Source organism: Coregonus lavaretus (genome assembly GCF_964263955.1).
Source record: "Coregonus lavaretus genome assembly, chromosome: 16".
Classification (NCBI taxonomy): Eukaryota; Metazoa; Chordata; class Actinopteri; order Salmoniformes; family Salmonidae; genus Coregonus; species Coregonus lavaretus.
The window spans coordinates 23,029,332-23,053,758 of NC_140003.1; the positions used below are offsets into that span (position 1 = coordinate 23,029,332).

Sequence of the window (24,427 nt, forward strand, 5' to 3'; positions counted from 1 at the left end):
CGTGAAGCACGGGGGTGGCAGTATCATGCTGTTGGGGTGCTTTGCTGCAGGAGGGACTGGTGCACTTCACAAAATAGATGGCATCATGAGGAAGGAAAATGATGTAGATATATTGAAGCAACATCTCAAGACATCAGTCAGGAAGTTAAAGCTTGGTCGTAAATGGGTCTTCCAAATGCACAATGTCCCCAAGCATACTTCCAAAGTTGTGGCAAAATGGCTTAAGGACAACAAAGTCAAGGTATTGGAGTGGCCATCACAAAGCCCTGACCTCAATCCTATAGAACATTTGTGGGCAGAACTGAAAAAGTGTGTGCGAGCAAGGAGGCCTACAAACCTGACTCAGTTACACCAGCTCTGTCAGGAGGAATGGGCCAAAATTCACCCAACTTATTGTGGGAAGCTTGTGGAAGGCTACCCGAAATGTTTGACCCAAGTTAAACAATTTGAAGGCAATGCTACCAAATACTAATTGAGTGTAAGTAAACTTCTGACCCTCTGGGAATCTGAAATAAATCATTCTCTCTACTATTATTCTGACATTTAACATTCTTAAAATAAAGTGGTGATCCTAACTGACCTAAGACAGGGAATTGTTACTAGGATTAAATGTCAGGAATTGTGAAAAACGGAGTTGAAATGTATTTGGCTAAGGTGTATGTAAACTTCCGACTTCAACTGTATGTTACAAAATAAACTAGCATAGTGTAGAGAATAATTGTACCATAGAAACCGCTGTGAAATACATTTTCCATAACCAAAAATATTGTTGTTTCAGCTGTTTGAAGCTGGTGTACAAAAACCGAAAGTAAAAGATGCAAAAACAAAACTTAAGAATGGGAAGCATAGAAATAGCACACATAGAACAGAAGTGGTCCTCTGTGGTCCTCTGTAGCTCAATTGGTAGAGCATGGCGCTTGTAACGCCAGGGTAGTGGGTTCGATCCCCGGGACCACCCATATGTAAAAATGTATGCACACATGACTGTAAGTCACTTTGGATAAAAGCGTCTGCTAAATGGCATATTATTATTATATTATAAGTAAGTAGAATATTGGGCATTTATGTTGAAAGTTCCATTTATTTTCCTAAAACATAAGTTGAAAATGATGCTGTTGTTGCTGATTCAATAATATTAGATTTTGGAACCAGTCCTATTAGACTCCTCTGGAATTCTATAAAATCCTATAGGATAAAATTCTATAGGATAGGTCCTATAGGATTCTATAACTATAAATATCAATAACTTTACATGCTGTTTGTTCATATGCTGTTTTATTGTCAGGCGCAGTCCAATGTACAGTGGGGAGAACAAGTATTTGATACACTGCCGATTATGCAGGTTTTCCTACTTACAAAGCATGTAGAGGTCTGTAATTTTTATCATAGGTACACTTCAACTGTGAGAAACGGAATCTAAAACAAAAATCCAGAAAATCACATTGTATGTTTTTAAGTAATTAATTTGCATTTTATTTCATGACAAGTATTTGATCACCTACCAACCAGTAAGAATTCCAGCTCTCACAGACCTGTTAGTTTTTCTTTAAGAAGTCCTCCTGTTCTCCACTCATTACCTGTATTAACTGCACCTGTTTGAACTCGTTACCTGTATAAAAGACACCTGTCCACACACTCAATCAAACAGACTCCAACCTCTCCACAATGGCCAAGACCAGAGAGCTGTTTAAGGACATCAGGGATAAAATTGTAGACCTGCACAAGGCTGGGATGGGCTACAGGACAATAGGCAAGCAGCTTGGTGAGAAGGCAACAACTGTTGCCGCAATTATTAGAAAATGGAAGAAGTTCAAGATGACGGTCAATCACCCTCGGTCTGGGGCTCCATGCAAGATCTCACCTTGTGGGGCATCAATGATCATGAGGAAGGTGAGGGATCAGCCCAGAACTACACGGCAGGACCTGGTCAATGACCTGAAGAGAGCTGGGACCACAGTCTCAAAGAAAACCATTAGTAACACACTACGCCGTCATGGATTAAAATCCTGCAGCGCACGCAAGGTCCCCCTGCTCAAGCCAGCGCATGTCCAGGCCCATCTGAAGTTTGCCAATGACCATCTGGATGATCCAGAGGAGGAATGGGAGAAGGTCATGTGGTCTGATGATCAAAAATAGAGCTTTTTGGTCTAAACTCCACTCGCCGTGTTTGGAGGAAGAAGAAGGATGAGTACAACCCCAAGAACACCATCCCAACCGTGAAGCATGGAGGTGGAAACATCATTCTTTGGGGATGCTTTTCTGCAAAGGGGACAGGATGACTGCACCGTATTGAGGGGAGGATGGATGGGGCCATGTATCGCGAGATCTTGGCCAACAACCTCCTTCCCTCAGTAAGAGCATTGAAGATGGGTCGTGGCTGGGTCTTCCAGCATGACAACGACCCAAAACACACAGCCAGGGCAACTAAGGAGTGGCCTAGCCAGTCTCCAGACCTGAACCCAATAGAAAATCTTTGGAGGGAGCTGAAAGTCCGTATTGCCCAGCGACAGCCCCGAAACCTGAAGGATCTGGAGGAGGTCTGTATGGAGGAGTGGGCCAAAGTCCCTGCTGCATTGTGTGCAAACCTGGTCAAGACCTACAGGAAACGTATGATCTCTGTAATTGCAAACAAAGGTTTCTGTACCAAATATTAAGTTCTGCTTTTCTGATGTTTCAAATACTTATGTCATGCAATAAAATGCAAATGAATTACTTAAAAATCATACAATGTGATTTTCTGGATTTTTGTTTTAGATTCCGTCTCTCACAGTTGAAGTGTACCTATGATAAAAATTACAGACCTCTACATGCTTTGTAAGTAGGAAAACCTGCAAAATCGGCAGTGTATCAAATACTTGTTCTCCCCACTGTATGTCAACAATCTTTGAGAGTTTAATATTGATGAGGGTTGGAGGTTATTAAAAAGATGATTCACTATTCACATAACAGTCTGGGTGGTTACGGGGAGAGCCTTGGTGTCCTTACATGGAAAACATATTATCGTGTGAGACTACTGTTGTCTGATTGTTATGTGGGACCTTTATTTGGATTAGCCATTATTAGCCATTAGTCTGGCTCTTGATAGCTTTACTCATCATATTTATTAACCTATTTTGTTGTTCGCTAATGTTATGCGTGGGTTTGTTAGGGAACACACGAGTCATGGGTGAAGTTTAGCCATGCTTTACTGTAATTATCTGCTGGGCCTCATCACATGTCATGTCATCAATACACCCTGATGAAGACAGCTTGCTGTCAAATAAATTATTGCATCTGAGCTACCAGAGTGTGAGGTTTTTCCTTTTTTTTTATGTCATCAATACATGCCTCAATCTGATGTCATGACAGAAAAGTTTGCTTTTTTATCTGTCTTCACTCTCTCCTCGACTATTGTATAACTCCTCCATTGTTGGTCATCCTTGCAACACTTACAAAGGCATATTTGTCAGGACAGTGTGGATAGATACATATCTCAATACTGTATGTAGAGTTGTAAACCAGCCCAAGCTTACCCCATTTGTACACTGTCCAAAGGCATATTTGTCAGGACATTATGGATACATATCTTAATGCGAACAGCTAAAGACAGGCCTCATTTTGTATGGCTATATAGCATTGCAGACACAGGGTTAATATAGACCCAGACAAATTCTCCAGTGCCGTTACCATGGGCTCCATGGCAACAGCCTCAGTCACCAGCAGGCTTTTAGAGTGGCAGATTGAAGCTGAGTGATTTGTTTAGAGAATACAATTAGTTGTTTTGTGTTGATTAAGAGTGATGTCTCTATCCTAATGCAGATGGTCGTTTGGCCCCGTTGTTGATGCGCTTTCTCCAACTAAGCCCACATGCATAAAACATCACGAATTGTCAAGCCTCATGCGGTGAGGTTAAAGGATATTAATGTTTAATGTTGATGTACAACTGTTTTGTTAAATGTGATACATACGCAGCTCGGTGCTGTAGCTACAGATTTCCCTGGAGTGCTGGCATGCTTGTGTTGTGCGTCACTAAGGATTAGTGCAGTTCACGTCAACGACCAGGAGAGAGAGCAGTCTGTCACACTGGTGTCACCCACCATGTCAGTGATACACACACACACACACACTCACCCACACACGTATGCACACTTATGCACACACAAACACACATGCATGCACACACACATACACACAGGCACACACCCAGGCATAAGCACACACACACACAGACGTACCGGTGTGATGTTTGCACTGCAGCTGTTTTTTGGGGGCACATGAAAGCCCCTGTCGACACCTTTGTCCTGGCCCAGATTAAAGGTCCGTTTGAAGGTGACCCAGACACTCTGTAAGGCTGGACACCAGCCACATTAATACATCTGTCTCTCACTTTCTCTCTTTCTTTCTTTCTCTCTTTCTCTATCTCTCTGTGACTGTGTGTGTGTGTGTGTATGTGTGTGCGTGTGTATGTGTATATTTACATATTTATGTATTTATGTCTTCCAGGCTCAACTTCTTCCATGATGTCCCTGATTTCCGTGTGCTGGCGTGTGGAGGGGATGGGACAGTGGGATGGATCTTAGACTGCATTGGTGTGTCTTAATTCTATTGGATTAAACTCATGTATTATACATGAACCACAGTAACAGATTTTAATCTGGAAGCCATCCTTATAACTGTGAGAGTATCTGTGTTTTTGAGTGTCTGTGTGTGAGTGTATGTGCCTGATAAGCGGAGAAGACTATACATAATACTGTACAGGACACTGGCTACACCTTAATGTTATTTTCTCCGAAATCCATCAGAATTGTAATCATTATCTTATTGTTATCTGTCCATCTGCAGACAAGGCCAACTTCGCCAGAGATCCCCCTGTGGCCATCCTCCCTCTGGGCACAGGGAACGACCTGGCAAGATGCCTACGCTGGGGCGGAGGTGAGGACCTGTGTGTGTACATAAATCACAGTGCAAGTCTTCTTTTACGTTTTCCTACTCACTGAACGCTTCCATCTGAGGGCCTCCCGAGTGGCGCAGCGGGCCGTGACCGGGAGACCCATGAGGTGGCGCACAATTGGTCCAGCGTTGTCTGGTTAGGGGAGGGTTTGGCTGGCCGGGATGTCCTTTTCCCATCGGGCTCTAGCGACTCTTTGTGGCGGGTCGTGCGCCTGCAAGCTGACTTCGGTCGCCAGTTGTACGGTGTTTCCTCCGACACATTGGTGCGGCTGGCTTCCGGATTAAGCGAGCAGTGTGTCAAGAAGCAGTGCGGCTTGGCAGGGTCGTGTTTCGGAGGACGTATGGCTCTCAACCTTTGCCTCTCCCGAGTCCGTACGGGAGTTGCAGCGATGGTACAAGACTGTAACTACCAATTGAATATCAGGGGTAAAAAAATATGCTTCCATCAGCAATATTTTCCCCAAAATCCTCACAATGCATCCTCATAGAGCTAACTTGAAAGTGCTCTATAATGCAAAGCGGAGTTCTTATATAATCCCTGCTTGCCATTGGCCTGTTTTTGGGCCAATGGTTGCAACCCTGATTATGACTGACTGCTTAACCTGACCCTGGCTTGTAGAGGCCAGCAGAGCACTTTAGCCAGGCGGCAGGCTTATGATGTTATGATGTTTGTAAACTAAATAGACAGATAGTTCCCAGGGGCTTTTTGACCAAGCACCATTTGAATACATTATGTTCCCGGAAAAGTCATTTAAAAAGCAGCTGGATTCTTTGAAGTTTTCTGACCAGATGTACAGCAGTACAGTAGTAGATAGTAGCTGTGAGTGGTCTGTTTGTGGAAACATATTGCACATGCTTTTTAATTCCTAGCACAGTAAACTTATCTAAATTGTGTTTGGTGACACGATTTCCTATTGATCTCCTGTTAAGTGGCAGATGTTTATTGACAGATGTTATAGGCCTGTTGTAACCATATGAGTCAGGATTGGGCTGTATGTTAGCCTGTGTGTGTCATGGGTATTGGGATAATACTTGTATGCTTTTGCAAACATGAAAGAGTATAAGTAGTCTGTGAGTTGTTCGTTCAATATTCAGGGTATAAAGTATGCTAATTGACTTCTTACATTACATCATCATTGCTTTCTCCCTCTGTGATTTGGTATAAGTGTGAGCTCAGACTGTTGGAGAGCACATGAGGGGGAACAAGTGTCATCACACATGGCCCCTGGTTCTTAGGGGAGGTCATGTGTGTAAATTGGAGAGAGGAGAATATTCAGCCTCTCTTGGAGGACAAATAATGGAAGTAGATTTCAGATGTTTCTTTCATATTACAACAAATGTGTTTCATAGTGATCCCCTCATTAAAACCCTGAAGCTCCTCATGCACCTTGTTTAGAGAGTGAGGTAGCAACAGTGTTCCTTTCTCTTCAGTGGCCATGTGTTAGTAGCACAGGAGGGGGGAACATGTGTCATCACACGTTGGCCCTGGCTCTCAGGACGTAAGTGTCAGAGTCCCCTGGTGCTCTCAGTGTGATGGGTCCTCATTATACGCTCACACCCCCCATGACAGCCAGTGATATAACACTAACAACGGCCCACCTCTCAGCAGTTCTGAGCACAGTCATCATTAGAGTCATTATGGTTCAGACCCACTGGGCCTCAGACACAGAGGACCCGGTTACCGGAGCCCGAGAGGGGGTTCTATCCCATGGCACAGTGTAATGATGACTCTATTGTGTACGCTCATACTGTTTACCAACATTCTCTCAGAGAGTCCCGTCGGTTGGTTGGAGTTCTATTTCGTGGCATTGTACTTACTTACTTACTTCCTCATTTTACATTTACATTTTAGTCATTTAGCAGACGCTCTTATCCAGAGCGACTTACAGTTAGTGAGTGCATACATTCTTTTTTAAATTTTTCATACTGGCCCCCCAGTACTCCTCTTCATCCCCTCTGAGACATAAGGCCACAAAGAGGACTTTACTGTGTACACTCATACTGTCTGGTTCCAAAATCTGTGTACACTCATACTGTCTGCCGTTAGGCTGTTTTATCAGTCACTGTGTGAGGGCTTCTCAGACCTCTGGAGACACATAGGAGGAGAGGGCTGTGGTTCTTTTCCGATGTACTCCCTTGAAACCATTTAGTTTTTCTCTTTGCTTGCTTCTAGGAATCTAAGGCCTCTGACCTCACATTAAATGAAATACCGAAAGCACTATACAACTTGATGAATACTAGACCTTGTATTTATAAAAGTAGGTCTGAGAGCCCGGGGCTGAGAGTGTGGGTGACCTTAGTGTGTGTGATGGCTGTATCTCCTCGTGTCCTATGTCTGACTTTTCACCCGTCTCTCTCTCCTGTCCTGTAGGTTATGAAGGAGGTAGTCTGCTGAAGTTCCTGCGGGACATAGAGCACAGCACAGAGATGGTTCTGGACAGATGGAACATCGACATCGTCCCTGTTGACAAGGAGGAGAAGGGAGACCCTGTCCCCAACAGCATCGTCAACAACTACTTCTCCATCGGAGTGGTGAGGGAACAGACCACACAGACACACTACACACGCACACAGACGTCCATGCACGCATGCACACACACACACACACACACACACACACACACACACACACACTCACACTGTAGTTATCAGTCTCACCAGGAAATTTTTGTTGACCTGCAGAACCAATTTTCACCCTCATTCTTATCCTTAAAACACACACACACACAATCCTACCTGGCTCTCCATATTCAGTTCAAACCATAAGAGGGACATAGCAAAGGCAAAATTGTGGTGTAGAACAGTAGACGGGGGTTCCGGTGGTCCTTCCCCAGAATTGTTTTGACATTTTAAAACACATTTCCTACAATTCTACACAGTTTGACATAACTTATTACGCCTATTTTGAGAGGTATTTTGAGGGGTATATGGAGGGGGTATTTTGAAAACACAGTATAAGTGGAAGGATAAGTGGAAGGACAAGTCGTCACCATTTGTAATGAAGGTATTTCAAGGCAAATATTAAAAAGACACAAAAAATGAAGGCTGAGTTGTAGGATAATGATGCACACATGCATATTTATTTATATTAAGAAGACACAAAAGACAGACCAGGGTTCTATCGGTTGCCAGTTGTACGGTGTTTCCTCCAACACATTGGTGCGTCTGGCTTCTGGGTTAAGCAAGCAGTGTGTCAAGAAGCAGTGCGGCTTGGCAGGGTTGTGTTTTGGACGCATGACTCTCGACCTTTGCCTCTCCCGAGTAAATAAAATAAATAAAAAAGAAGACACAAAAGATGAAGACTGAGTTGTATTATAGTTGGACTTCCACTACCTTATGCCCAGTCCACATGTCCCCCCATCCCCCGTGGCAATTTTGCCTATGGGACATAGGCACAGTACTATGCCACAGTATGGGATTGCCTATCCCAGCAGGAGTTAAACAATTTGCTGAATCCCCGGTGGTTTCTAAGCCTCTCAGGCAGGTTAATTACTGTATTTCCCCTTTTAATGGGAAGGAACCAGCATCTCCCTGGTCCCTGTTGCTTAGCAACCCTTTATCTCCCTCCTCACGGTCCCAGTGTTCAAAACAAATTACCATGGGCATGCCTCAAACGTATTAGACTAGAGGGAACAGAGGGACGAGGTCAAATGGGTGCTGTCTCAGTTGTTGTCTTGTTGTCTCTCTCAATCAACCCCTGACACTTCAGATGGGTGTTTCATATCTCTGTTATCAAATCTACGGTTGCTTAACAGTAAGGTGCCTACAGCACCTCATTTGAGAAAGAAATCCCTTTTATGGTCTTTCCTCTCTTTATTTTCCTTTGCAGGGAAGCCTAAAAATGCACAAACAGCCAGAAGTAGACAGTGAGACTTAGCCGAAGTGTGATTGGTACATTATATGTCTGGACCAATCACAGGTAGGACGAGGATCAGGGAGGAAGGGGCTAACTTGGCAGGGATACGATGCACTACTGTGATGTTATGCAACCCAGCCTCCCACTGGTCCCAGGCCTGCCACATATTCAGCAGGTTTCTGCCAAACACATGAATCTACCATCCTGTTACTGCTGCGCTATGAGTAAACCCTAGCCTGCTGGTCCCATATCTGTTTGTCCTGTATTGCCAACAATGACAATATTGAAAGCAGTTGCTTGGGATCAGTACTTGATCTCATAATGTTAAGCATATTGCAGATCGAATGGAAAGGCAAAAGGGTTTAATTAGAATGTGGATGTTATTAGCAAATGACCAACCCTCTGACCTTTCTATCTAGACAATGGGTCTTTCTCCACTGTGTAATGCCTGTGTCAGAAGGGCCAGGGGATGCAGGCTATGGGGTGGCCAGGGGACAATGCCCTCTCTGTGGGATTCAGATGTGGGCTGGGTGGGTAGTAGTGCCAGTGCCAGGATGGTCCATACTTTGGTTGCAGCCACTGTCTAGTATCTACCCTGGCTGTAGACCATTTCTAAAGAAGAGCTGGCTACATTTTAAAGTATTATTGATGATATAACAGTGATTTACAGTCCATTTACATTCAAATATATCAAAATTCTATGTTCCTCAGAGGACCTTTTAAGCTCAAACTCTGATCCCTTTGAAGGATTCTGTGTTTATGTAATCCACTATGACCAATGCCATTCCCATGTTGTAGTTGGCGCTTTTGGTCTGCTGTAGCCTACTCCTAGCTCTCTGCCCTGATCTAATGCGGCAGGCATGGCCCTGTAACAGGGCAACACATCTCATCTCCAATACTTCAGTTGCCAGGGACAGATGGCTGCATATCTGTGCACCAATGACACCTGAGCAAACGAGCGCTTGCGCGATGACTCACGCCATATCATGATGTAATCATTAGCAATCCTGAATCAGGTTCAATGTCCATACCCATATTGGGGCATTGCTTCCTGCCATCACAGTCACAGACCTTCCCCTCCCGGGACAGGGATTGGGTTGCCATGGCGTTGGCGCTCTCAAGGACAATTTTCGAATCTCAACTGTCATCTGTTTCTTGTTGCAGTGAGTTAATTGTGGATGACATGGTGGCTGTATTGAATGTCACTGAGAGAATGCTCTAGGCTAAAGATGTGTTTTGTGGTATTGCTATTTTATTCTCTGCCTTAGATTACTTTGTATTGCTTTTTGGGCATCAGTGCTTTGCACTAAGTACACACTTAAGCTTGATCATATTAAATAACAAATAAAATCTAACAAAATCATACAACATACATCCTAAGAGTCAACCATAAATCCATATTAAGAGCTTCATATAAAATCTTTCTCTGGTCACTGTCAAACTTTAGTCTGGATACAATGACACTGACTGAAGCTTGTCTAGAGGAAACCAACTCTTTGACAAGACGGCTTCATGTCAGCCATTCTGGATCTATTTCACCATACAGACACTACATTAACATTAACCCTCAGTCATTACTGTAACCCTAACACACTGATCAGATGGAAGAGGAGTCAACATGTACATATAATAATAAATAATAATATGTCATTTAGCAGACGCTTTTATCCAAAGCGACTTACAGTCATGTGTGCATACATTTATTTTGTGTATGGGTGGTCCCGGGGATCGAACCCACTACCTTGGCGTTACAAGCGCCGTGCTCTACCAGCTGAGCTACAGAGGACCACGTATGGCAGGCGCCTTTGCTATCAACCCCAAGCCCTGAGCCTCACTTCAATCCCACATCCCCATATAAAATTCCAAGACTTCCTTCCTTCCTTACCTTGCCCTCTTAGCCCCCCTATAATTCAAACAATTCAGCCCCACTTCAGTCTCATATTCCCACAGAAATCTCCAAGACTTCCCTCCCTGCCTTTCCAGTAGGTATTAGGCCCTCCATTCACTCCTATAGTGTATTACATCCCTGCGCCCTGAGTGATCCCGTTCCCAACCCTCACCCTGAAAATAATCTGTGTGAGGAATTAGTGAGAGGGAAATCACACCATGTCAGCAGCCATTAAAGAAGCCACCTCACCCCTTCCCCACCCCCTTAGCTTGGGGAAGCCGATCTCTCCAGGGTGCAAGAGAACGATGAAATGGGTCCTGCCATCAACAATCTATCTGCTCTCCAAGCGTGGCTCTATGCCTAGCTATATAAGGGAGGCAGGTAGCTTAGTGGGTAAGAGCGTTGTGCCAGTAACCGAAAGGTCGCTGGTTCTAGTCCCCGGGCCGACTAGGTGAAAAATCTGTCGATGTGCCCTTAAGCAAGGCACTTAACCCTAAATGCTCCTGTAAGTCGCTCTGGATAAGAGCGTCTGCTAAATGACTAAAATGTAAATGTAAAATGTAAGTGGAGAGTGCCTGAAGTGGAGAGTGCCTGAAGTGGAGATTGCCTGGGACTGGCTCTGGCCCTCCTATCATGTAATGCTCTCTGGCTCTCTGGCTATGCGTTAGCTATAGCTACTTACCCACCGTGTTACTCTGTGGACTGTGGATCCGATCCACAGTGACCTGTCCTGTCGACAGCAGGGTATGTAGTGCTTGCTTGGGACAGCCAGGCCAGGCCTCTAGGGAGGGTAGAGGGAAGTGAAGGTTAGACTGGGGGGATGAAGAGGGGAGAGAGAGAGGTGCGGGGGGAGGAGTAGTGCTGGCAACACCAAAGGTCAGGGGAAGTATCAGTGACAGGAAGTTAGCGTCTGCCAGGTTCAGACCAGGTTACCGCGGTAATGAGTGACACCTGGCTGGGTCTTAAAGATATGGAGGAAAACATCCCCCCCACCCTGTACTCTTCTCTGTGTCTGTCAGAACACACATGCACTCACACAGATACACATCATATGGGGCGGCAGGTAGCTTAGTGGTTAAGAGCGTTGTGCCAGTAACCGAAAGGTCGCTGGTTCTAATCCCCGAGCCGACTAGGTGAAAAAGCTGCCGATATGCCCTTGAGCAAGGCACTTAACCCTAATTGCTCCTGTAAGTCGCTCTGGATAAGAACGTCTGCTAAATGACTAAACAATTTTAACAAATTAAATATCATAGGTACTGTAAACAGTTACAGTATGAACCCACATATTCACACAAACAATTTCTCTTTCTTTCACAAACACACACACACAAACACACAAAGATACTGTATATAAGCAGCATGCATTGCTTACATAAAAACACAATTCTCTCAGGAACAGGACCCCAGTGAGTCGCGTTAGCACCTGCTACCTACGGCTATGATGACAGGGGCACAGATGGACTCCACACAGGCACAGCAGCTCTCTACGATAGGCTCACTATGACCCTGTATGGGCATGCAGATCTAGAGCTCCGGTTCTGTTTGACCACCCTAATTTATCTTATTCAAAAGCAATTTCAATGGTAATTCTTCATTTAGAATTTAGTCCATGCCTGGGCTTAATCTGTGTCCAGAAAACAATTTTGTAGAGCTGTATTTGTCAACTTGCAGAGTGTGATACACCTAAACCAATGGGTGACTGGACTGGATGGATGGCTTTGAAGTATGTCCCAGTGCTGCAGAATGGGGCGAGGGTTAAGAGGGGGGAGGTAGGGGTTAGGGTTGAGAGGGGGGAGATAGGGGTGAGAGATAGGGGTGAGGGTTGAGAGGGGAGAGATAGGGGTGAGGGTTGAGAGGGGAGAGATAGGGGTGAGGGTTGAGAGGGGGGAGATAGGGGTGACTGTTGAGAAGGGAGAGATAGGTGTGATACCCACTTTTCCCCAGATCACACTTTGATGTTCCCGAAAGGGCACTAACCAAAATGGGTTGAAAAAGCAACCTATTTCTCCCTCTATCTGGGGGCTGTGGTAGAAATGGTTCTGAGGTGACATTTATTTTCCAGCGAGTGATTTGTTTGTTTGTCCACTCCCCCTCCCCCCTCACGCCCCCACCATGTGCCAAACATCAAATGGCAAGATCAAAACAACCTTCATCACACAGAGTCAACTACGGGTAATAGCAAATGTCACATATTTACAGTGACAGCATTTGGGGACAGTATAGGCTACTGGCTGATGCTTGCTCTAGGAGCACTGGACACAATGCAGTGTCACATATAGTTGCTATTTGTTGTGTTTTCGGAGGCTGTTGTGATACTGTGACACTGCGAGTCACATTAAGGTCTTGCCCTAGATACAGGACATGCAGTCCTTCAATAAAACAAATGTCATGATTTCTTTCCCACCTCTCGCCCTCCCTTTTTTAAACATGGCACAAGGCCCAGAGGTTAACAACAAACCAACTCCCCGCATCCACCTATCTTCTAATCACTATGCTTAGTATTTGGCGTATGATATGTGGTTTTCATCCAGACCTCCAATAGCACCTGTCCCCCCAGATTCCAGTTTAAATGCATCCCATATTCACAACCACTGAGCCAGACCAAGTGAGCAGGTGCAGCACTATTTTGGGACCCACTAGTTGATAATGTTGTGGGACATGCGTTAGGTTTGATGGAGGGAGAGCCCTGGAGATGACAGGGGCTCCAAAGGATAGTGGGAGGAGGGTGACGGGGTGATGGTGATGTGGCGTGCCATACCTCCAACCAATCTTCCAATCTTTTCCGGTCTCCTCTCCTTCTCTCTGGTGACCGCTGAAACACCTGCACAGGTGTGCAGGAATCCAGTCAATGCCCCAACCGATGGTTGGTCTCTCTGTAGGGCTCCAGGTCTGTTTACCATTATTGCCAGGACCTGTGCCAGGCTGAATAGCGACCTGAACTCTGGTCCCTAGGGCAGTGGCTGGCACACAGGGGTCTGGTCCCACTTCCTCCTTCTGTCCCGAGTGGTGGGAAAGGAGAGGGAAGGAGGAAGAGAGGGGTGAGTGAGAGAGAGAGAGACCTGCTCACTGCAGGATGTGGTAGTGTTGAGCTGCCTGCCAGTCAGCATTCGACTGCCTGCCTGCCTCAGTCTAAATATAGGAGCAGATCTGTTACAATGACAGGTCTGATTTGTCAATTATTCCCTCCTTCATTCTCTCTGGCTTTCTCTCTTTCGCTCTCTGGATCTCTCCCTTTTCTCTGGCAATCTCTCTTTCTCTCTCCCTTGGTCTCTCTACCTCTCTCTTCTCCCACTTCTCTCTCTCTCTCTTTTGACATTCTGTCTATGCTTTAATCATTCTTTGTGTTAGCAGAATGTGCTCTAGTTTCAATTTCAGCAATGTCGCCAAGACAACATCAGTGACTGATGACAGGGACTTTTTCCATTGTTGAGAATAGGTTTGACCTGATGGCCTTTCCAAAGGTTCTTTGTCCATTTATTTCTATGAGCAGATCAAAATGCCAAAAATAATTGCCATCTTCATTGCGTCCTCTGTAGCTCAGCTGGTAGAGCACGGGGCTTGTAACGCCAAGGTAGTGGGTTCGATCCCCGGGACCACCCATACACAAAAATGTATGCACGCATGACTGTAAGTCGCTTTGGATAAAAGCGTCTGCTAAATGGCATATTATTATTATTGCAGTCTAGTAACAATTCTCATAGCCACCATCATCACCATCACCACAACTGGTAGGAAACCAGTTGTCTGTCTTTCAGGACATTGCCCTGTTAACCATTTCCGCCATACCCCATCCTCTCTGCCTGTCCATTACCGGAAAACCTCTCCTCTCCATCTAATAAAATCACTTATTCATCCAGCGTGATGCTTTTTATCCTACAGTACAAAGTCACCATCTCTCACTCTGTGCTCTGTCCACCACAAGACTAATATGAGTGAGATCCCCCTGCCCTCAGGCCTCAGGTCATGGCAGAGCTGAGACGGGCTCTAGAGAACACACACACACACACACACATACCCCATCCTTCATAAGTGGGGTCATTCCTAGTGTTGGAGCCATTTGACTGATTACATCCACCCCTGCCCCCAGAGGTCATCCCAGGGCTGGGGTCAAACACACAACACAGGGGGTAGGCAAGGCAGGGGGATAAGGTGGTGACTTTATGACCCTGTTATCAGGCCTAGCGCAGTCCTAGGATCACATAGGCACAGGATCACAAGCACAAAGGTGAAAGGTAATGCCCCAGTAGTAGCCTAAAACTCTCTATGTCTCCCCCTATAGGATGCGTCCATCGCTCACCGCTTCCACTTGATGAGAGAGAAGCACCCAGAGAAATTCAACAGCAGGTGAGAGATTGATATAGACTTTGTTTCACTTAACCTAAGGTGTATTGGTGTCCCTGTGTTGTCTCAAGCTGCTAGTGACACAGTGAATGGTCATTACTCATTAGCTGCTCCCAACTGCCATCAACCAGATAGAGTCCCTCTGTGCTCTGAAAACCTATACATATTCGAAGAAATCAATAATCAATGGTCAGGACAAACCCTGCCTGCTTAGTGACATCAGTAGATTGGCATTGCCTGGCTTCTGTCTGTGATGGTAATGGAAAATAACTAACTGATTTGTGACGTAAAGACGATATCCATGTGGCCAAAGTACAGTGTCTATGCTAACTGACTAGCTGGCTGGCCGGCCGGCCCTGGAAAAGGACAGACTGACTCATATAGTTACTACCATTTTGTCCTGCTATGAGTCATGTTCTATGCGTTCTGATGCAATGGCTGTGAAATTTTGTACATGGGTCAAACATTTATGGAAGTAGTTATACACACCAATTTGTACACAATTCGTAAAAAATATTTGATTTTACTGAGGCAATTCTGACATTTTGCATGGTAATATGCAATGATTTTGTCAAATTTGTCACGAAAATGCGCTGATGCAGGAAAATGTTGACTTGTGGCTTGATTGAACAACAATATGCGGTAAATGTGTGGTGATTGGTTGAAATTACAAGCCCTTTTTTTGTACTGTAGTGATCGGTCAGTTTTATGCAATAATATTGCACTGATTTGCAGGCAGATCGCTCAAGAGCGACTTGAGCGGGAAATGTCTTCAGAACTGACCACTAGGGGCAACAGTGAGCGCTATTACCATCAAGTAGGCTTGGGTTTTGCTAGGGCAATGTGGATCAGAAGTTTTTGTTGTTGTTTGTTTTAACCCTATCCCAAACCTTAACCCTTAACCTTCTAAATTTGACGTTTTAAGCAACTTAAAAATGTGACTTTTGGAGAAACGGAATGATACTGAGCAGGAGGAGTCAACCCAGGGTGTCAGAAACACTTTGGAGGAGGAACGTGGATAAATGTCTAATTCTCAGTGAGACTGTGAGAGCATGTTGCTGATTTGACTGTTTAATGCGGTAATAGTGCAGTGATTGGTCAAATTTAATATGCAGGAAATTGTTGATTTTGCAAAAAAGAATCGATCACAGAATCCCAAAATCCTGAAGGGACTGAATATTGTCCATTGAACTCATTGCCAGTCAGTCCTTGTGTAATACAAAAGCTCATATTAGAAGCAGCCAGAATCCACGCAACTCTTCCTACCAGTCAAATGAATGAAATTAATAATTTAGAACATCGGATCCAGCTCTGGCCTTCAACTTTCCTTGCATAACTTATTTTTTAAAAAATGATTACATCACATTAAAATCTATTGAATCAAAGGGTTATTTTCCTGCCAACAGACAAGACAGACATTATGACTAAATGCTGCCTGTCAATGTCAGTTCACACAATGGAGGCTTGCTTCACGTGACAGAGAGGGAGATTCAGATTCAGAGTGTTTAATAGTCACATGTACAGGGTTGCAGATGTGATTGCAGGGTACAATTAAAATCTTACGCTTCGAGCTCCAATATGCAGGACTAAGTGAAATAAAATACAGAAAATTGTAATAAAAAACAACAGTAAAAATAGAAATAGCACTTTATACATATTATACAACGGGTGGGTCTAATCCTGAATGCTGATTGGTTAAAAACGTATTCCAGCCGGTGTCTATTCCACAAATTACCACCTGCTCAATCCACTGTCTCATCAGCCCAGCCAGCCACTTTATAAACTTGATCTCCACTATAAAAAGCATCTAGACATTATCTCACATTTCTTTTAGACTAACATTTAGTTTTCAACAACGGATTTGTATAAACCTTGCTGTCTGTCTCTCCGACATTTGCAACATAGTTTCAATATTCAAATTCGATCTCCAGCTGTTCCATAGTAATGAACGTCAGGCAGCGTTTCTCAGCCAGTCAAAATCATAAATCAGCTGGCATCATTTTTATGGATATATACAAAGAAATGTCAATTGAAAAAAGGTAAAAATAAACGAAGTACAGCTAGCTCCTCTGAACAACAGTGCCACATTAGCTCATTGTTATGGATGTATCCAAATCTATGTCACTAGAAAACAGCTTAAACTAATGCAAATGCAGCTACTTTGCTGTTATTTTGGCTGCACTTTTTGACGTGACTGTAAATTAGCCGTAGTTGGCTAGCTAGCAAGCAAGGGATAAAAACGTTGCCAGCCAGTATGGCAATGGAACATTTAGAATGAACGACTGTCCAGTCCATAGATACAGAACAAAAAGACTGAACCACTGGGTCGCGTCTCTGGCAACTGAACCGATAGAACGAACGACCAGCCGGCTTGGGTAGCAACCCTAGATTTGTGTCGGGACTATATCTTGTGGAAGGATGAAATAGTATGAATAAATTCATCAAAATAACGTTTTAAATGAAAATATGTCAATCATTATTTGAATATGTTGGTAACCCGTGCACTCGAAGCCGGTGTTTGAAATGTCCATAGGGGGAGTAGAGGGGGGGGGGCAGCTGGAGAAAAAATGTAGTTGACTAGCAGATAGCTGTCTAGTGGTGGGTATTCAGTAGCCTGAGGGTAGACACTATTGTCCAGTCTTTCAGTCTGAGTGATTGAAGCGGGGACAACAGGGCATGGCTTGGGTGGCTGGGATCCCTGATGATCTTCTTGGCCTTCCGGCGACACCTGGTGATGTATGTGTCCTGTAGGGCAGGCAGTGTGCACCCAATGGTGTATTCGGCTGCACGTATCACCCTCTGTAGAGCCTTGCGGTGCACGGCGATGGAGTTGCATTAGCACGCTGTGACGCAGCCCGACAGTATGCTCTCGATGGTGCTCCTGTAGAACACTGTGAGGGCCCTTGGGAACAGGCTGGATTTCTTCAGCATCCTGAGGTTGAAGAGTCGCTGTCGTGCCTTCTTCACTACGGTGTCTGTGTAGTTAGACCATTTCAGCTTCTCTGAGATGTGTACACCGAGGAATTTGAAGTTATTGACCCACGGCGGCCCAGTTGATGAGGATGGGGGCGTGTCCAGCCTGGTTCCTCCTGAAGTCCACAATCAGCTCTTTTGTATTGCTAACGTTGAGGGAGAGGTTGTTGAGAGAGAGAGAGAGAGACTCCCTGTCATCTCTATTTAAGGAAAGGGACCAAAGTGTAAGAACCAAATCACTGTTCTCAACTCAATTATGTCCCATTGTGTCTTCAAATTGCAGCAATTGAGGAAAAGTGGAACATAATTTGGGAGGTTGACAGGCTTAATGGGCAGCAACAGTGATGTGTGACTGACCGGTACTGTATGTACTAAGTAACTTGTGGATTTTTTTTTTAAAGACGTTTCTCGGGGACTGGATTGTCCCCCACCTCCTGTCACACACACACTCCCAGTGGTCTTTTACGGTACATCGTAACTCCTTTGATGTTCATCTCTTTCATTTCCAGTCTTTGCTTGGCTTTATCCCCCGATGCCTCCTCTACTCACTGATCTTTCTTTCTTTATTTATTTAACCTTTATTTAACCAGGTAAGCCAGTTGAGAACAAGTTCTCATTTACAACTGCGACCTGGCCAAGATAAAGCAAAGCAGTGCGATAAAAACAACACAGAGTTACACATAGGATAAACAAAACATACAGTCAATAATACAATAGAAAATCTATATACAGTGTGTGCAAATGTCGTACGTTATGGAGGTAAGGCAATAAATAGGCCATAGTGCAAAATAATTACAATTTAGTATTAACACTGGAGTGATACAGTGAGGGAAAAAAGTATTTGATCCCCTGCTGATTTTGTATGTTTGCCCACTGACAAAGACATGATCAGTCTATAATTTTAATGGTAGGTTTATTTGAACAGTGAGAGACAGAATAACAACAACAAAAATCCAGAAAAACGCATGTCAAAAATGTTATAAATTGATTTGCATTTTAATGAGGGAAATAAGTATTTGACCCCTCTGCAAAACATGACCCAGTACTTGGTGGCAATCACAGAGGTCAGACGTTTCTTGTAGTTGGCCACCAGGTTTGCACACATCTCAGGAGGGATTTTGTTCCACTCGTCTTTGCAGATCTTTTCCAAGTCATTAAGGTTTCTTGGCTGACGTTTGGCAACTCGAACCTTCAGCTCCCTCCACAGATTTTCTATGGGATTAAGGTCTGGAGACTGGCTAGGCCACTCCAGGACCTTAATGTGCTTCTTCTTGAGCCACTCCTTTGTTGCTTTGGCCGTGTGTTTTGGGTCATTGTCATGCTGGAATACCCATCCACGACCCATTTTCAATGCCCTGGCTGATGGAAGGAGGTTCTCACCCAAGATTTGACGGTACATGGCGCCGTCCATCGTCCCTTTGATGCGGTGAAGTTGTCCTGTCCCCTTAGCAGAAAAACACCCCCAAAGCATAATGTTTCCACCTCCATGTTTGACGGTGGGGATGGTGTTCTTGGGGTCACAGGCAGCATTCCTCATCCTCCATACACGGCGAGTTGAGTTGATGCCAAAGAGCTCGATTTTGGTCTCATCTGACCACAACACTTTCACCCAGTTCTCCTCTGAATCATTCAGATGTTCATTGGCAAACTTCAGATGGCCCTGTATATGTGCTTTCTTGAGCAGGGGGACCTTGCAGGCACTGCAGGATTTCAGTCCTTCACGGCGTAGTGTGTTACCAATTGTTTTCTTGGTGACTATGGTCCCAGCTGCCTTGAGATCATTGACAAGATCCGCCCGTGTAGTTCTGGGCTGATTCCTCACCGTTCTCATGATCATTGCAACTCCACGAGGTGAGATCTTGCATGGAGCCCCAGGCTGAGGGAGATTGACAGTTCTTTTGTGTTTCTTCCATTTGCGAATAATCGCAACAACTGTTGTCACCTTCTCACCAAGCTGCTTGGCGATGGTCTTGTAGCCCATTCCAGCCTTGTGTAGGTCTACAATCTTGTCCCTGACATCCTTGGAGAGCTCTTTGGTCTTGGCCATGGTGGAGAGTTTGGAATCTGATTGATTGCTTCTGTGGACAGGTGTCTTTTATACAGGTAACAAACTGAGATTAGGAGCACTCCCTTTAAGAGTGTGCTCCTAATCCCAGCTTGTTACCTGTATAAAAGACACCTGGGAGCCAGAAATCTTTCTGATTGAGAGGGGGTCAAATACTTATTTCCCTCACTAAAAATGCAATTAAATTTATAACATTTTTTACATGCGTTTTTCTGGATTTTTTTGTTGTTATTCTGTCTCTCACTGTTCAAATAAACCTACCATTAAAAGTATAGATCATTTCTTTGTCAGTGGGCAAACGTACAAAATCAGCAGGGGATCAAATACTTTTTTCCCTCACTGTACCTGCTGGAGCGCATACCACGGGTCGGTGTTGCTATGGTGACCAATGAGCTAAGATAAGGCTGGAATTTGCCTAGCAGAGATTTATAGACGACCTGGAGCCAGTGGGTTTGGCGACGAATATGTAGTGAGGTCCAGCCAACGAGAGCGTACAGGTCACAATGGTGGGTAGTATATGGGGCTTTGGTGACAAAACGGATGGCAGTGTGATAGACTACATCCAATTTGCTGAGTGGAGTGTTGGAGGCTATTTTGTAAATGACATCGCCGAAATCAAGGATCGGTAGTATAGTCAGTTTTACGAGGGCATGTTTGGCAGCATGAGTGAAGGAGGCTTTGTTGCGAAATAGGAAGCCGATTCTAGATTTAACTTTGGATTGGAGGTGCTTAATGTGAGTCTGGAAGGAGAGTTTACGGTCTAACCAGACACCTAGGTATTTGTAGTTGTCCACATATTCTAAGTCAGACCCGCCGAGAGTAGTGATTCTAGTCGGGCGGGCGGGTGCAAGCAGCGTTCGATTGAAGAGCATGCATTTAGTTTTACTAGCGTTTAAGAGCAGTTGGAGGCTACGGAAGGAGTGTTGTATGGCATTGAAGTTTGTTTGGAGGTTTGTTAACACAGTGTCCAATGAAGGGCCAGATGTATACAAAATGGTGTCGTCTGCGTAGAGGTGGATCTGAGAGTCACCAGCAGCAAGAGCGACATCATTGATATACACAGAGAATAGAGTCGGCCCGAGAATTGAACCCTGTGGCACCCCCATAGAGACTGCCAGAGGTCCAGACAACAGGCCCTCCGATTTGACACATTGAACTCTATCTGAGAAGTAGTTGGTGAACCAGGCGAGGCAGTCATTTGAGAAACCAAGGCTATTTAGTCTGCCAATAAGAATGCGGTGATTGACATAGTCAAAAGCCTTGGCCAGGTCGATGAAGACGGCTGCACAGTCTTTTATCGATCGCGGTTATAATATCATTGAGCGTGGCTGAGGTGCACCCATGACCAGCTCGGAAACCAGATTGCATAGCGGAGAAGGTACGGTGGGATTCTAAATGGTCGGTGATCTGTTAGTTATCTTGGCTTTCAAATACTTTCGAAAGGCAGGGCAGGATGGATATAGGTCTGTAACAGTTTGGATCTAGAGTGTCACCCCCTTTGAAGAGGGGGATGACTGCGGCAGCTTTCCAATCTCTGGGGATCTCAGATTATATGAAAGGTTGAACAGGCTAGTAATAGGGGGGGGGGCATGGGCAAGTTGCAGCGGAGGGTGCAGAGCTGGTGGCCGGGGATGTCTTCCATTGAGATGCACAGTAAAAAGCACACATAATATAGCCAAAAGCTGGATGGGCTTTTGAGAATGCAGTTGGAAGAGTATGGCCCGTCTGTCTGTCCTCTTTGATAGCAGTCGCCCTTGAGGCCTGTGTGTGTGTGTGTGTGCGCGCGTGCGTGCGTGCGTGTGTGTAGTGGCTGGTTCAGGAGAGGTGAGTGGAGAACTAATGCCTGTGTAGCTGCTACTGCTGCTGCTGCCAGTGAGCCTGGCAGACTGTTTGGAACCGATCTACCAGGCTCTCAGTGGGGTGCTTAACACAACCGGAAGTGAAAGTGTGTGTGTGTGTGTGTCTGTGTGTGGGTGCGTGCGTGCGTGCGAATGTGTACCTGCGTGTGTGTGTGTACCTGCGTGCATGTGTCTGTCGGTGAGTTGGTAGGTATGTGGGACATATAAACTAGGCCAAAGCTGAACCTTTACCTTGGTGACTAGGGAATGTTATTTTACTTTGTCTTTGTTGTAGTGTTCAGTGAAGTATGTGTCAGCAGGTGGTCTGTGACTGAGAGGGACAGTGACTGATTTAGAGTCCTATCTCCCTGTTGCAGCTCTACATGTTGTATATGTGACACATATGTTGTTTATCACTGTGGCTAATTAGTCATATGTAGGCTAGTCCATGTATGGAAGTTATAAAGAAGGAGCTTGTTTACAGTTTGAAACTTAATAATTAATGCTCAAGACAAGACTTAAGCCTCAGGCCTAGATTTCCTTTCTCCATTCATCCACAGACACGTGGCAGAATAGGTAGAACGATGGTTGAAAAAGACAGGCAGAGATATTACAGTATACCTCAGGTTAGTCAGGATATTGTCTTAGAACTGTTGTGAACTGCCACAGATTGATAGCCTGAACCCAGATATGTTTGTGCTGTCTTGCAGATTGAGCCCAAGAGCCAGAGATGAGCAGTGGATAAAGATACAGTGGGTATAGAAAGTCACCACCCCCTTTCAAAATGTTCACATTTTGTTGTCTTACAGCCTGAAATGAAAACACATAAAATTAGACTTTATTTACACACAGTAACATATAAAAAACTCTGAAAATTAATTAATAGTAAAACAGTAAAATACCCTATTTTAATAAGTGAACACCCCCCTTTAGAATTACAATTGCAAACTTGCTGAGGTATAACCAACCACCTTCCAGATCACAAATCAAGCTAATTGGCTTCCATCTGTGATCAATTGTAGTGACTTTGATCAGTTCAGAATAAAAGCAGTTGCTCATAGAGGACTCCACATGCAATTCAAAGCAAAGAATTGTGACGAGTACTGAGTATATGAAGAAGCAGGACGCAGACGCAGGAATTAACAAGGTCAAGGTTTACTTAAACAATGACAAAGAGAAATAACAAAGACAGAGTACACGACACGAAGCAAAACAATCACACACAACATCATAAGGAACAGTCCAGGGCTAAATACAGGTGGTGATGAGATGATGAGGTGCAGGTGCGCTGGAGGTGATTAGGGTGCGTTGGGTTTCCATTCCGGTGTTGCCGAGGTGGTGCGCTCAGACCGGTGGCTCTGTAGACCGGCGAATCAGACCGCCGGAGGGGAGCAATGGGAGGAGATGTGACAGTACCCCCCCCCCGGACGCGCGGCTACAGCCGGTGGACGTCGCCGGCCAGGAGGACGACCCCAAGGACGAGGAGCGGGCCAGTCAGGGCGGTGACGGTGGAAGTCCCGAATTAGGTTGGGGTCCAGAACGTCCCCAGCCGGAACCCAGCTCCTCTCCTCAAGACCATACCCCTCCCAGTCCACCAGGTAATGGAGCCTTCCCCCACGGAACCTGGAGTCCAGCAGGTCCCTCACTGCATACGCCGGACTCCCGTCAATGTCCAGGGGCGGAGGAGGCGTACCCCAGGAACCACCGGTCTGAGGAGAGACACATGAAAAGTGGGTAAGACACGGTAGTGAGGGGGAAGGAGCAGCCGGTATGATACATCATTTATCCGCCGGAGGACCTTAAATGGCCCCACAAATTGGGGGCTCAGTTTCGTGCAAGGCAGACAGAGAGGGAGGTTTTCTGTGGACAGCCAGACACAATCCCCAGGCTGGAATACAGGGGCCTCACTGCGGTGGCGGTCGGCTTGGTCCTTCTGCCGACGAATGGCGTTCTGGAGATGGACATGGGCGGCGTCCCAGAACTGTCTGGCCCTGTGGAACCACTCGTCGACAGCGGGCGCATCGGTCTGGCTGGGTGTCCAAGGGGCCAGGGCCGGCTGGTACCCCATAACGCACTGGAAGGGAGTGAGCCCCGTGGAGGAGTTAACGAGGGAGTTCTGGGTATATTCTGCCCAGGGAAGAAACCTCGCCCACTCACCCTGCCGGTCCTGACAGTGGCAACGAAGAAACCTCCCCAGCTCCTGGTTCATGCGCTCCACCTGCCCATTCGACTGAGGCCTATACCCGGATGTGAGGCTGGCCGTGGCCCTGATCTTCTCCAGGAAAGCCTTCCACACTCGGGAGGTGAATTGGGGGCCATGGTCCGAGACGATGTCCTCCGGAAGTCCATAATGCCGGAAGACCTGTTGGAACAGGACCTCAGCGACCTGGAGAGCAGAAGGAAGACCAGTTAGTGGCAAAAAACAGCATGATTGGGAGAACCGATCTACGACCACCATGACTGTGGTGAAGCCGTCAGAACGTGGAAGGTCGTGACAGTCTATGGACAGGTGTGACCAAGGTCGCCGAGGCACTGGG

General features: G+C 45.5%; 1 protein-coding gene across 1 annotated transcript in view; it reads left to right on the top strand.

Annotated features, from left to right (window-relative positions):
- LOC311143441 (diacylglycerol kinase beta-like) overlaps positions 1-24,427 on the top strand; it is a gene marked incomplete at both ends in the record, with an annotated part of 114,149 nt that overhangs the window by 66,034 nt on the left and 23,688 nt on the right. Inside the window, 4 exons of the mRNA XM_084179258.1 lie at positions 4,483-4,568; positions 4,822-4,911; positions 7,301-7,461; positions 14,953-15,017. Coding sequence (XP_084035384.1) covers positions 4,483-4,568; positions 4,822-4,911; positions 7,301-7,461; positions 14,953-15,017 — 402 coding nt within the window. The remainder of the gene's footprint in view (positions 1-4,482; positions 4,569-4,821; positions 4,912-7,300; positions 7,462-14,952; positions 15,018-24,427) is intronic.